Below are 13,132 nucleotides of genomic sequence, written 5' to 3' on the forward strand. Positions count from 1 at the left end.
AAGGACAAGTATGCAATCGCCGTCAATTTATTTTTCTTTCAATAATCAATTACAGAAACCGGAGGCCTGAGTGATGAATGAGGCGAAGAACAAGTGTGTTAGTGCAATGCGCGCCGACGCGAGAAGCGGAGTTGCAACGTTGAATGATTAGAATACGAAGCAATGCATATAGATCGCTTCGTACCGTCTTTTCCCCTCAGTCTGTTCCGTCACGACTGAGGGTGAGCTCTTTTATTTAATCGGACCGTACCTAGATACTAACGAACGCTCGTGGGTTGACGCTGTGTCTAGGTACATTATAATATAGTCTATTCCATCACGATTGAGGGCTGACACTGGCGCTGTGTCTAGCTTTCATAAAGCGGTTCGATGGAATACATTCAAGACTTCTTCTGCCGCTTTCCACGGCCACCACCACCACCGTCACTGGGAGCTGCTCGTATCGCTCCTAGTACATCCTGTAGATCCTGATCCGATTTTTGCACAACTAATTTGTCAGAGCTACCGGTCGCACTGACGGCAGTTCGTTTGACCTTCGCTCCCAAACTCGCGTTGAAAACAGCATCGATCTCGTCTTCAGGCCGGCTTCGTCGTTTCTTAGACGTCTTAGATGGATGAGAGACCTCGGCATCGTCAGAGTTTGGCCTCTGCACTATCGCAGAGGGCGCTGAAGGAAGAGCTGAAGGAGATGTGGTTGGTCCAGTGCTTGATTTGCTTTGTGATTGCAATTCTCTCCACTCGTCTGGTCGTCGTTGCAGAAGATATAAATTGATGTTTCGAGCGAAGAATTTTCCGAAATAAGACGCTGCAAGAAATTGCTCGTGCGCTACGAGAGAGCGCGCAATTTTCTCCTGAACAACCAAATTGTAAGATGAGTGCAACAGTGAAGTGAATGGCCTACTCTTAAATATGGGTCAGCGAAAGCCCAACACCTATCACCCACTCTGCTTCCAATTCGGTCATCAACTAGCGTGTGGTAATGACCAATGAGGGACATGACAAGAGCGCGCTTCACTTTAAAAGGCACAGTTTCCGAGTCAAAGAGTACGTCTATAACCCTAGAGCTTATCGGATTTTGAGATAATAAGATCAGATCTTCAGTGGGGAGGGACTTGATGCTGTAATCGCTTACGTCAATGTTATCATTCGACTTAACGCCTAAACCCACCTCTCGGTAACCATCATACAATGCGGTTCATTGAGACGAAGTAAACTTTGCAGAATTAAGGCCCCCTGAACTTTTGGTTCCTTGGAATTATCTACTTTTCCTTTTTCCGAGCTTTGCCGCGCATCCTCGGAGATGTGCTTTGTAGGTTCTGTTGCCATGTATTCCTTTAAAATGTGCATGAGTTCGGTGTCATTATGAAGTAAAAAATTAATTACCCGAAGAGGCTTTAGAACCAATACACATGACACAAGGTGACTACGATCTTTCGGTTGGACTAGCTCAAACGCATTGCACACGGCCTATCAACAATGCCTTAATTCAGCAAACTTTAAGAATTGCTATGCCATACCTGGCAGATATCCTTTTCGTGAGCACGAAGCGTGCATGCTCTATCGATCATGGCGCGCAACACCCCAGTTCTTGCTGATCCTACGTCCATGCGGAATGATAAAGAACGAATAAGCCAGGTGGGTGATCATTACATACCAATAACCTTATTCCACGAGCTCTCAAGCTCCTCCAGGGCACCTTTCAACTGCGTGGGATTTAACCTGTCTGCAGCTTTAGCTACCACGAAGTTAGCTACAGGATGTGTAGCCAGCCTCGCAAGCTTCCCCCGGAAGTAAGTCGCCCAAAGTATCGTAAACGCAGGATCAGGACAACGGGAAACCATCGTTTCCAGCAAATGAGAGGAAGTTGGGTCTCGAAGAAGTGTGACAAGGTAGTCAGATGCCTCTAGTTGTTCATCAGGGTCTCTGTCTGACGCCATTCAATACGTGATCGAGATACCCCATACAGCGTGTCAGAGAACTCACAACAAATTGTAATAATCCCGACCAAGACATGATCCATAAGAGAATCAGGCAATGAAGATTCACCGTGATCGGCTTCAACTTCAAGGATAAGCTGCGAAGTCGATCAGTTTGCATCAGGTGGAATGTCGGATGTCATGTACCTGGAGTAATGGGCTGGCCACTTTATTGGCAGCCAACGCTCGGACCTCGTTGTCGCTGAGTTCACTCTTTAAGACGCGCACAAACCTGATAGCGGCCTCGTGAAATTCGTTCGCTACCGCTCGAGTAGAATCAACACGATCATAGCTCTTATCGTCAGCGAATACAGACTTCATGGTACCCTGACGGGCTTTCCATGCACTGCTTTTCTTCGATCGCATGTTCGACTGTGCTTTATGACTAGCAGCAGAACTTGTAGGCGATAACAAGAGTAGCAGAGCACGGAGAACATGCGAGGCAAAAGGGTCCATCACAAGGGACGTGAAGGCCGGCGTGAGTTCCTGTTGCACAGTTTATTGCGGCGCAGGATTGCTAAGAATATGTGACAAACCTCACATATGTCCAAGATGAGGCGTGTTAGAGTGCGCAGTTCACCCTTGTCCTTGGAATCGGCAACAGACGGATATATACCCTTAGTCTTGTAACCAATCAGGGCGAATACTGAAGGATCGGTGACATTGGTGTGCTTACTTCGCGCGAGACGGTGTCTGCTGCTACTGTGAACAGTGTTTGACAGACATGTGAAGCAAAACGATGTTTGACGAGCGCCTCGTATCTACAAGTTACTTGATATCTGGATAGGCACACTACGAAGAACTGCTCCTACTCACGAGCCACTCAAACTATCCAAAAAACACCCTTCGAACGAAGTCATCCATCGAGTGCGCCATGCGTTCTAGAACAACAGAACAATCCGGGTCTGTGGCCAGTTGTTTCTCTTTTTCAGACATTTCACTAAGTGCGGCAACTAGGAATATCCGCTTTGCTAGGTGCAAGCATTGTTAAACACTTTCTGTATCGTAGCTGCTGTTCCAAACCTTCATTCGGATCGAGGTCTGTGGCTTGATCCTCCTCGTAAGGTCTCTCCTGCTGCCAAGTTCGAATTTGGTCGTCGACGGTTCTGAAATACGCCTTTATGTCAGGGTCTACATAACCGAATGGTGCCTCCGGATGGGGCTCCTCCAATTCTTGTGCAGGGACTATCCATGACGGCCGATTGTGATGTTCGGCATTTTGGGGTGCTTGATTAGTGTCGCGGGAAGGCTGGCTAGGTTCCTGCGTTTTCTTATGCTTCTTCCCTCGTTTCCTGTTTTCGTTCGGCATGTCGACCAGGTTCCTAAGATGGCTCAGAGAACATCAACAACCTCTTTCGAAAAATAAGCAAGAGAAGGACCCCGGGATTTGAGAATATGTGCCGGATTTGGACTCAATATTAAGTCAAGTGGCTTGACCCCTGGCAGCAGGTCACATTAATGATTCACCACACTCACTCAGGCTGGTAACAGGACCTTATAACACATGGCACCAACATCGTGTTCTCTATGCCGCGACGCAAAGGCAATTCTGAAACGCCCTAAAACAGGGCAGCAAATTTGCAAGAATTGCTTCTTCTTTGTCTTCGAGACCGAAGTCCATCATACAATCACAGAATCAAAGCTGTTCAAGCCAGGCGATCGAGTCGCAATCGGTGCTTCAGGCGGAAAAGGTAAGACTACTATTCAAACTTATCTTGCATCTTATTGCTCTTGTGGCAGATTCGACCGTCCTCGCGTACGTCATGAAGACCTTGAACGAGCGGTACAATTATGGCCTCGATTTATTTCTCCTGTCTATCGATGAAGGGATCACAGGTTATAGAGATGACTCCTTAGAAGTGCGCTATTAAGTGCGCTATATTGGAGGATATTGCGTATTAATTAAACCTCATGCAGACAGTTAAACGAAACCAGCAGCAATATGACATGCCCCTAAAGATACTCTCATATGATGAACTCTACGGCTGGACCATGGATGCCATAGTAGAGCAAATAGGAAAGAAAAACAACTGCACATTTTGTGGCGTCTTTCGCAGGCAGGCACTTGACAGGGGTGCAGCTAGTCTGAAAGTTGATCACATCGTCACTGGGCACAATGCAGATGACATCGCAGAGACTGTCCTCATGAATAGTGCGTCCAACTTCATGTTTAGGGCAATGTATTGATAATTTTTCAGTCATGCGTGGCGATATTGCTCGACTTGGGCGGTGTACTTCAATATGTACCCAGGGAGAGGATACAATCAAACGATCCAAACCTTTCAAGTACGCTTATGAGAAGGAAATTGTCATGTGAGTACAGTGACAGGGTGGTTTTATTCGGACTAGGCTGATTTTGTAGGTACGCTTACTTCAAAAAACTGGATTATTTTTCAACAGAGTGTATATATTCACCCGACGCCTATCGAGGGCATGCACGGACGTTTTTGAAAGATTTAGAAGCTGCTAGACCCAGTGCCATCATAGATATCATTCACTCCGGTGAAGCATTTGAAGTCAAGGAAGAAATAAAGGCAACTCAAAAGGCCCAGCGTCAGTGATGTCATTTTCACATGGTTATAGTTATAACACTGACTTGCCCGCAGAAACATGCAAGAGATGTGGGTATATGTCTAGTAATGATCTTTGCAAGGCATGCACGCTGCTGGAGGGTTTGGAGAGAGGTATGGCGAACTCCGTTATAGTGAGTTCAGGCTATGCATTTGTTAAAATGACTGAGCATTTATTTTTGTCTAGACTGACCGTGCCCGCAAGAAGATGGACGCTATAGGTCCTGCACCAGATAACATACGAACAATTCCATTATTTCGTTCGACACCAACAATTGCAGTAGAGCTGCCATCACAATCTTGAGTGGGTGGCGGTTGCATATTTATTCCCCGAATAAATACTATCACCATCACTAATAACAATCAACTCAATCATAACATATGTCGAAGAAATAGGGTATAATTATTATTAACCTGACATATCTGGCGGGTTCGTTAAGAATGTACTGGACGTCCCTCTGCTTCACAAAATGCTGTGAAAAGTCGCTCGCAACGGTCCAAGAGCTCATCACACTGGTTGTTATGCTCTTTGGAACGCGTCAGCTTCATCGTACCGACACGCTCTTTGCCCCATCTGTCACATTCTGAGATATAACGGAAGCCCACTTCAACCGTAGCTGTAGGGTCTGAATCGTCCAACTCCGTCGAGCTCACTGTGGGAAGCAAAGGCAACGGCACTAAGCAGAGATGCACCGCAGAGATGGCTGCCTTGAACGCGGTTATGAGATGGTATGGAGATCCAAGAAAACGAGCCTAAGACGTTTGGAATTATCAGGAATAGATCAGCTACAATGGCGCACAACTCACGAGATAGAAAGCCAGGAACATGCACATTGATGAGAAAGTACCCAAAAGAGCGTTGGCGATGTTTGTGCCAGCGACACCAGGTAGTACTATCAGGTGTCGCGTGGGCAACTTGTCAGAGTCTTGGAGTGACACCTGGTCCAGTTGATGGGCGATCAAGTCTATCTGGAATTTTGAGCTTTCGTATGAATGCGCAGATTTGATCAACTGCCAGTCTGTAGGGTTGTAATGAATTGGGCTTGATTCATGAGATGACATCCAAATCACGCGGGCGCCAGTAGACGTTTGGTATTTTGCTAGGTGGGATTTCAGGGCTCGAAACTGGAGCAAGTTAGCACATAAGATGAATTCAAGGTCAACTACGCATACCAGAACATAGTGTCCAAAGACGTTGCACTGCCATACCCACCCTAACCCGTCTTGACTGACTTGTCCAACTTCTTGCGTGTAGTATATAGGAGCTGTCACGGCCTCAACGCAGTCCATGACAAATTGCTTGATAGCTAAAAGCCAATTGATGCTGACGAAAGAAGCGACTCCTGCATTGCAAATGAGATGTGAGACATATGGGTACCTAGAGTGCCGTCAACTATTTGCACGTCGCCCACACCGAATACTCACGTTTTGATGACTTCGTCAGCGAATCGGAACACCGTTTGAATACGCGACAAGTCTACGGTATGGACCACGATGGTTAGGTGTTTTCTAAAGGTCTCGGCATGCCCATCGTAGCCTGAAAGGATTTCAAAGTGACGAACTTGTTCGTCTGCAAATTGGTACAATTTGTCGCGAGCAGCCTCTCCTCGTTGTCTACTACGACAAGCAAGAATTAGAGTCAACCCGTCGAAAGAGACGTCGTCGGTTGTTGTCGTTTTTTGGACGTGGAAATCATAATGAGGTTGGGCATCCGTTGGAGATCTGGATATCAGCTGAACAAGTAAACGCTGGCAAATTCCTAAACCGACGCCGCTGTGTATGTTTCAGTAGAGACCAAATTATGAGCGACTTGATTCATCACACCTGTTAGCGCCTGTCACAACGATAACTGGCCACGACGAAGGGGATGACATCCGGAAAAAGACGTGCGTGCGTGAGACGCTGTGAAACGCTCTTCGTACGATTACCGGTTACCTAAAATTGGGTGCGATCATAGTCTTCCGTTATACCACATCATGGCGAGCCCCTCATTCCAATGAAATCCGAAATATTGTATTCAAGAAGGCGGCAGCGTGAAGGAGTGCGAAGACTAGAAATAACAACAGACTACAACGCTCATGCCACTCTGACAGACTACACCTCCGTCTTCTTTTTCTTCTTCTTTGGCGGATCACTGTCCACTTGTGAAGCTGCTGCTGCAGCCGCAGCCGCAGCCTTTTCCGCCTTGCGGGCCTTCTTTCTGGCTTTGCGTTCTGCTTCCGTTTCTCCATCCTCCTGTAGTTCATTGGTTGAGTTGCGGAGGTGGGAGCATAAATTTGCCTACCTTGGGAGCTTCAGAGCCGTTGACCTCGCTTTCTCTTCTCTTCCGTTTCTTATCCTTGCTGTCCTTCTCCTCCTCGACGTCCATTTGATCATCATCCGACTCCTCCTTCGCTTTCTCGGCTTTCTTTTTACTACGTTTCTCCTCTTTCATCTTCCTCTTCTCCTCCTTGACGTCGAGGACAGCTTTCACGGCTAGCTCCAGAGGGTCACGTTGTGCTGGAACCAAGTCCACAGCGTCTGCAGCCGTATTGTATGTCTTGGTCTGACCCGTCATCTCAAAGCGTTGCGGTTGTTGATTTTTGTCTGCAAATCTTCGCACACCAGACAAATCGTTTTGATGTTCCAGGGCACGTAGGCGAGACTCCAATTTTGCGCGGTTTTCAAGTCCTATTGAAGGAGCAGTTTCTTCCGATTTTCCATCAGCGTCCGTCAATGCATCGACACGGATCGAAAGTGCGGCTTTTGTGGCAACCATACGGGCCATCTCAATAGTAACATGTCAGCCTGACGAGTTCTTTGTGGTTTTTTAAAGTAGTGAATTACCTTGCCCTTCAGTTTTGGGGGTGCTTGGCCAATGAGAGAGGCCTATACAAGGTAAGCGGGTTGGACAGCCGAGAACGATCAGTAACCCACATGATAGATGAGTCCATATTTCGGGGTATCGTGCTTGGTCTTGAGGGCACGGAAAAGAGCCTTTTCTGCACCGAGAATTTGCACCGTACTAGCTGGGTGCTTCGCCAGGCTCAATAGACTTCCAGCATGTGATATAAGCCGTGCTCCAACGAGGTCGCCAACTAGTGCGGTAAGATTTGGTGCCACTGCGTTCATGCGATTCCGCAAGTACTCTGCAAGTTGTGCACGATATGCAGTTATAGATATGACCTGGTCACATAGTGCATGTATATGCTGTATATCGGTGTCAGATATTTCGGTTCCCATGGATATTTCAGCAGCAGCTTTCAAAACAGCTTCGAGATCTTCTGGCAGTATGGTATCAAACGCTGTCGTGGCGGCATTCGTGCGGAAACCTGGACCAAATAACATCAGCGCTAAACGGTGAGTTGAGGAAGAACGCTAAACTTACCCATTGTCCGTACAACCTTAGCATAGGCAAGGTTATCAACGATAATCTTCCCCATTTCGGGAAAATGCCATCCATACCACTCCTAGACGCCAAATGAGACTTCAGTCATTTAAGATTTGATGGACTTTCCTACCTTAACTCGCATGGAATATATATTGATCTCTTTATCGAGATCATCAAGTAGCGCAATAGCTTGCACAATCATTGTATCGACTTTATTAGGAGAGAACTTGAGTTTAAATCTGCAGGAATACGTTGCAAACACCGCCTTTCACAATCTGACTTCATAAACTCACCGCGAGAGCGAATGGCTGAGACCTAAGCTCATGGTAGCAAGATCTTTTGGGTCAAGGCCGTCAAGTAATGCGGCAATTTGACTTCGGATACCCCTCCATAAATCACTATGGTCTTCTGGTGAGGGAGAAGTGACTTGGATGCTCAATTTTTTCGAGATGGAGTGGGCTTGTCACAAGTGTAAGATGACATGCATGATACTGACACAGATAACACAACGCACCTAGTTTTGGGTCGACCACCACCAAGGTTTCTTTCCGCTTTGCTTTCTCCACTACCTGTTCAGTTAAGAATTTCTTCAGACCCTTCCCCAGTTTACCCTCTTGTACAGCAGTCAGATCTTCTACTGCGTTTGCAGTAGAAGTAAAACGGTGAAGCGCTTTCAGCTTCAACCTTGTCCATCAAGTCAGGTTGAGTTGTTTCCAGTACGCGAACATCTTGGACGTACAATTTTGTCGCCTTCTCTGGCGTTTCGAAACTTTTATACAGATCTGCTGACTCGAGCTTGGCCGAGTCTGACAGTTTGAACAGGCAATAGCCCATCGCTGTCTCGTACAACACCAGCATTTTGAAAGAGTGGAATATAACCAGAACCAATCGCAAATCTTTGCTGCAAAGCTCAATAAGAAAAACTAAAGTGTAGACTTACATTCATCGGCAAATGCCGGACCGCATTTGGAAACAGTGTTACATCGTGTCACGCCTCCGCCAAGACTCGAGCGTGCGACTGCTGTTAGTGTTACCGTCAGTACATGTCAGGTGCTTGATTCACATGTGCAACTTCCCTCTTGCTATCGCCGTCGGAGTAGTCTCGGTTCCAGATATTTAAATACCGTCCGAAGTCGAGACTACTTCGCCGCGTTCAGGACATCAATCAAACATGCTTATCAGGCTACTGGTGGCTCTACTTACCCTAGCTGTTGGCATTGGTGCTCACAAGCAGACGATTTTCACGGATGATAAGCTCCGCAACGAAACAGTTTCATATGCCCGTCCGACTGTGCCAGAAAGCCTGGCCTCTCTTGCGGCTGTGGACTCTTTCACAACTTTGTCTCATGCCCGCTTCCCTCACCACGCCGTTCGCATCAAAAAGTCAGACTTTTGCGACCCCACTGTTTCGTGAGTGCTTGGACTTGAACGAGATATGAGTGGAAAAGGTTTACTTGAGCGTTTGTTTAGTGTGTACACCGGTTATCTTGATGTCGATCAGGGAGCAAAGCACTTGTTCTTCTACTTCTTTGAAAGTCGCAGAAACCCTGAAACTGGTGCATAGTTTGTTGTTTTGGCATCCTGCGCATTAAATCAATGGTATTCTTTAGATGATGTGATGATGTGGATCAATGGAGGTGTGATGTACCGCGTCGCTAGGTCCTTTCCTTCCTTCACTACAACTCACAGGTCCCGGGTGTTCTTCTGCGCTTGGCCTGTTATTTGAACATGGTGCGGACATCACTATATATGACGTGATCCATTCAAACAGTTTGAACACTAGGGCCATGTAGCATCGATGTCGACGGTTCATCCCCAAATGGTACCAATTGGAACCCATATTCATGGAATAAAGAAGCCAATATTTTCTTCCTGGACCAACCGTAGGCTCATGCGTCAGATCATCTACATTTATTATTAATATTGTGAATGTAGAGTTGGAGTAGGCTACTCATACGCCGACTTTGGTGAAACAGTTGAGACGACGGAGGATGCTGCTCAGAATGTGCATGCGTTCATCACAATTTTCTTCGAGGTTTTCAAACAATTCGAGGGTAGACCATTGCACCTCGCTGGTGAATCGTACGGCGTAAGTAACATATCCATGATTTTGGATGATTCTGATAACGTTGGATTTAAGGGGCGGTATCTTCCTATCTTTGCCAGTGAAATTTATGATCAGAATGAAATTGCAAAGGCAGAGGGACGACCGACCATCAACCTTCAAAGCGTCCTGATCGGAAATGGTATCACTGATATCTCAACGTGAGTAAATGACTTTACTGTAGTTTCAATAGCTCTCATGAATCTTAGTTTATACCAAGGGCGTTATGAGATTGAATGCGGTACTGCTGCCCTAGAAATACCATTTCAACAAATTAGCACTTGTGTGCGCATGAAGTCGGCGGTGGGTTTTTATCCTAATTTGTCGTCCCTCCGTTTTTTGATGACGCATCTCACAGTTACCTCGGTGTCAAGCTTTCATGCGTGATGGGTGCATCGACCAATTTGATCACATGAATTGCGGGGCTGCTGTTGCCTTTTGCGACACACAGCTTAGCACTGCAATGTGGGCGAGTGGTCAGTTGAACCAAGACTTGCTGGAAACCACTACTGAATTACTATTACTTTTGGATGTAAGGTCGGAATGTGTACGATATCTCGATGGTCGGTGGTTCCTTGATATAACGTGACGTAGCTGTTGACTTTGCCCACTTTGAAGACCTGTGAAGACCAAGAGCTGTGCTATGCAGGAGACGCCATTATCCGAGATTTCCTTGATGCGCCAGAGACACGGAAGATGCTTGGTGCTGAAAGCCCCGGTGAATTTTCTCTATGCTCCGGTGTTGTCGGGCGAAACTTTGTCTCTCACCTTGATAAGTGGGCACACCATACCCAACACTACGTTGCAGCCCTCTTGGAGAGGAACATTAGAGTGTTGATTTATGCTGGCACTTATGACTGGCAGTGCAATTGGATTGCAAATAAGCTGTGGGTGGATAAATTAGATTGGACGGGACGTTCTGCATACGTGAAAGAGAGCTGGCAGTCTTGGTATGTCGATGGGGAAAAAGCAGGTGAAACCAAGAATGCTGGCCCTCTGACATTTGCTACGGTGCTGGGTGCCGGCCACATGATGAGTCCTTTGTCGTTCTGGCTCCGCCCTTCAGCTGACCCTTTTATACGTCCCTCATGACAAACCTGCAGAAGCACAGGCTCTAGTTTCCAGATGGCTCGCCAATCAAGCCATTTACGGTGTCAAAGACATGCACACTGACACAGCCAACACAGCCACTTGATAGCTGAGCGTCGCTATTTCAGTATCGAGAGAGGAAGTGTCGCAACGCGGCGAAGTTCTTGTGTCTTAGCTAATCTGATTTGAAATTTGAAGTGTTTTTTTTCAACGGTAACTATGAACATTGATCACCGCGACAACGCAGCCAAGGCGCAGCTGTCAAATTGTCAGGCCCAATCGGGACCCCTCCCTGCAACAACAGTGCATTGTAAACACAGCCAATCACTTGTGCATGAGATAAAAACAACATTCATCCTGATGGCGTATCGGTGTTGTCCACCTCTTTTGCAACCTCCGTTCATTGTTTGTGGGCTTTCCCTAGAGGTATGTCTGCCGCAAGGACTCGAATGAACGTAGCTCACGAATTGTTGCGCTATCCAGGATCCCCTATTCTATCTTGACTTGGGTTGCACAGGTGCACCTGGCCTTTTCCTTCATATCTTTCCTTGCGCCTTTTTTTCCCCGTAGAACTTCCATTTAGTTTCGAGCTATGGCTTTCACTTTACTATACTCGCTCTGCGGCGCTGGCTTCGCCCTGCTCCAGCTGCTAGCTCCAGCCACAGCACGTCCAATAGCACGGTCTACAAGCTCTTCCACATTAGTGGCCCTTCGTGAGTATTTCTGTATTATTCTAGAACAAGCTCTCACAATAGAACAGAGTTCGCCAACGTACTGGAGCAGCTCGAGTCCACTTTCTACGCGCAGGCTCTTCAAAAGTTCAATCAGTCAGATTTCACGGCAGCAGGCTTTGCTTCGGCCCAGGTCCCCTTGCAACAGTTTCAGGCTATCTTCAAAGATGAATCCACGCACACAACTACATTACAGGTGTGTCAAATCATATGTAACATCTTTGAGTATGACGTTGACATCCTCTTAGTCGGCTATTAATGCGTTGGGAGGCCAAACGATATCAAACTGTACATTCAACGTTGCTTCCTTGCTCACCGATGTACCCACTATGGTGGCGGCAGCAAGGCTCGTGGAAAATGTTGGTGTGAGCGCCTACCTTGGCGCCCTGACCTTGATCAACGACACGGTCCTCTCCACTGCAGCTGCCACCATTATGACGGTTGAGGCGCGCCACCAAACTATTCTTAATGTGCTGGCAGGGGCCACCGCGATCCCTCAGGCGTTTGATGTCGCTTTGAATCCATCTGAGATTCTTGCATTGACAGGGGGGTTAATTTCTGGATGCAACCTCGGAATTCCAGGTACGTACCTGGTGTAATTGATTGTCCTCTCGTTTACCTTGAAACACCCTCGTTTAGCAAATGTTCCGCTCAAAGTGAACAATTCTGGTCCCATTCAAGCAGGAACGAAGTTGACCTTCACCTCTGCCGCACTGAACGGAACTGTAGAGGTCTGTCCATATTCGTTGGTCTGTCGCACAACAACTAACACGTAACTTACGCCAGAACCTGTCCTGCCAATTCCTCTCTGGCGGCTTGCCTGTTGCCATCTCACAGCCGCTATCTAACTGCAGCGTCCCGGCGAACGTTACTGGTCCTATGTTGGTGTTCGTGACCAACAGTAGTCAGCCCCTTGCGAATAACATCCGCGATGCCGCGATCGGCACTATCGTCGCAGGTCCAACGATGATCTTCATCGACAATCAACAGGATGCGCTAGCTATTGCAGCACGTCCTGGTCTCAACTCCACCGTGACCACCAGCAGCACCTCACACACTACAACATCTTTCGCGGCGCCAACGACAGTCACTTTGACTCCAGCCACTCCGAGCACAGTCACAAGAGGTACCGTCACTTCAAGCGTGACGTCTACTTCTCGGGCTATGGCTTCCACCACAGTCACCAATGATTGGACGGCTGTGACCAGAACGATCTCGCCATCTGAAGTTAGTAGTATTCTCGCGAGTGCTGTGACATCTATGGGTTCGAGATAAAGGTCGAGAATTAATAC

At 47.2% G+C, this 13,132-nt stretch overlaps 6 protein-coding genes across 6 annotated transcripts; 3 read left to right on the forward strand and 3 right to left on the reverse strand.

Moving 5' to 3' along the window:
• Positions 1–220: 220 nt before the first annotated feature.
• On the reverse strand, positions 221–3,331 carry BJ212DRAFT_1395883 (armadillo-type protein). The gene is made up of 12 exons (XM_041337192.1): positions 3,000–3,331; positions 2,818–2,947; positions 2,653–2,755; positions 2,513–2,599; positions 2,124–2,462; positions 1,984–2,074; positions 1,655–1,927; positions 1,518–1,597; positions 1,384–1,467; positions 1,169–1,332; positions 902–1,118; positions 221–851 (listed from the first exon to the last, which is right to left on the reverse strand). The coding sequence occupies exons 1-12, from the start codon at positions 3,283–3,285 to the stop codon at positions 381–383; spliced, it is 2,325 nt and encodes a 774-aa protein (XP_041186579.1). The 5' UTR covers positions 3,286–3,331; the 3' UTR covers positions 221–380.
• Positions 3,332–3,395: 64 nt separating this feature from the next.
• BJ212DRAFT_957078 (uncharacterized protein) lies at positions 3,396–5,091 on the forward strand. Its single transcript, XM_041344449.1, has 7 exons — positions 3,396–3,667; positions 3,717–3,835; positions 3,894–4,128; positions 4,175–4,289; positions 4,339–4,529; positions 4,583–4,680; positions 4,734–5,091. The coding sequence occupies exons 1-7, from the start codon at positions 3,481–3,483 to the stop codon at positions 4,848–4,850; spliced, it is 1,062 nt and encodes a 353-aa protein (XP_041186580.1). The 5' UTR covers positions 3,396–3,480; the 3' UTR covers positions 4,851–5,091.
• BJ212DRAFT_1395890 (NAD(P)-binding protein) lies at positions 4,507–6,469 on the reverse strand. The gene is made up of 6 exons (XM_041337193.1): positions 6,371–6,469; positions 5,972–6,319; positions 5,720–5,924; positions 5,354–5,671; positions 4,734–5,299; positions 4,507–4,680 (listed from the first exon to the last, which is right to left on the reverse strand). The coding sequence occupies exons 1-5, from the start codon at positions 6,418–6,420 to the stop codon at positions 4,982–4,984; spliced, it is 1,239 nt and encodes a 412-aa protein (XP_041186581.1). The 5' UTR covers positions 6,421–6,469; the 3' UTR covers positions 4,507–4,680; positions 4,734–4,981.
• A 65-nt stretch (positions 6,470–6,534) lies between these two features.
• BJ212DRAFT_1395892 (Nop domain-containing protein) lies at positions 6,535–8,918 on the reverse strand. Its single transcript, XM_041337194.1, has 9 exons — positions 8,656–8,918; positions 8,431–8,600; positions 8,210–8,375; positions 8,047–8,155; positions 7,914–7,995; positions 7,463–7,857; positions 7,373–7,414; positions 6,831–7,313; positions 6,535–6,781 (listed from the first exon to the last, which is right to left on the reverse strand). The coding sequence occupies exons 1-9, from the start codon at positions 8,772–8,774 to the stop codon at positions 6,641–6,643; spliced, it is 1,707 nt and encodes a 568-aa protein (XP_041186582.1). The 5' UTR covers positions 8,775–8,918; the 3' UTR covers positions 6,535–6,640.
• A 64-nt stretch (positions 8,919–8,982) lies between these two features.
• On the forward strand, positions 8,983–11,314 carry BJ212DRAFT_957094 (Alpha/Beta hydrolase protein). Its single transcript, XM_041344450.1, has 12 exons — positions 8,983–9,326; positions 9,387–9,472; positions 9,527–9,553; positions 9,606–9,647; positions 9,700–9,799; positions 9,852–10,005; positions 10,057–10,181; positions 10,230–10,323; positions 10,379–10,496; positions 10,558–10,583; positions 10,639–11,052; positions 11,102–11,314. The coding sequence occupies exons 1-12, from the start codon at positions 9,088–9,090 to the stop codon at positions 11,213–11,215; spliced, it is 1,539 nt and encodes a 512-aa protein (XP_041186583.1). The 5' UTR covers positions 8,983–9,087; the 3' UTR covers positions 11,216–11,314.
• A 387-nt stretch (positions 11,315–11,701) lies between these two features.
• BJ212DRAFT_1487003 (ferritin-like domain-containing protein) lies at positions 11,702–13,115 on the forward strand (the record flags this gene model as incomplete). Its single annotated transcript, XM_041341202.1, has 5 exons — positions 11,702–11,822; positions 11,870–12,036; positions 12,089–12,422; positions 12,480–12,571; positions 12,627–13,115. 5 exons carry the CDS (start codon positions 11,702–11,704, stop codon positions 13,113–13,115), a joined length of 1,203 nt encoding a protein of 400 aa, XP_041186584.1.
• Positions 13,116–13,132: the final 17 nt, after the last annotated feature.

Source organism: Suillus subaureus (assembly GCF_016647635.1).
Source record: "Suillus subaureus strain MN1 chromosome Unknown BJ212scaffold_66, whole genome shotgun sequence".
Taxonomy (NCBI): Eukaryota; Fungi; Basidiomycota; class Agaricomycetes; order Boletales; family Suillaceae; genus Suillus; species Suillus subaureus.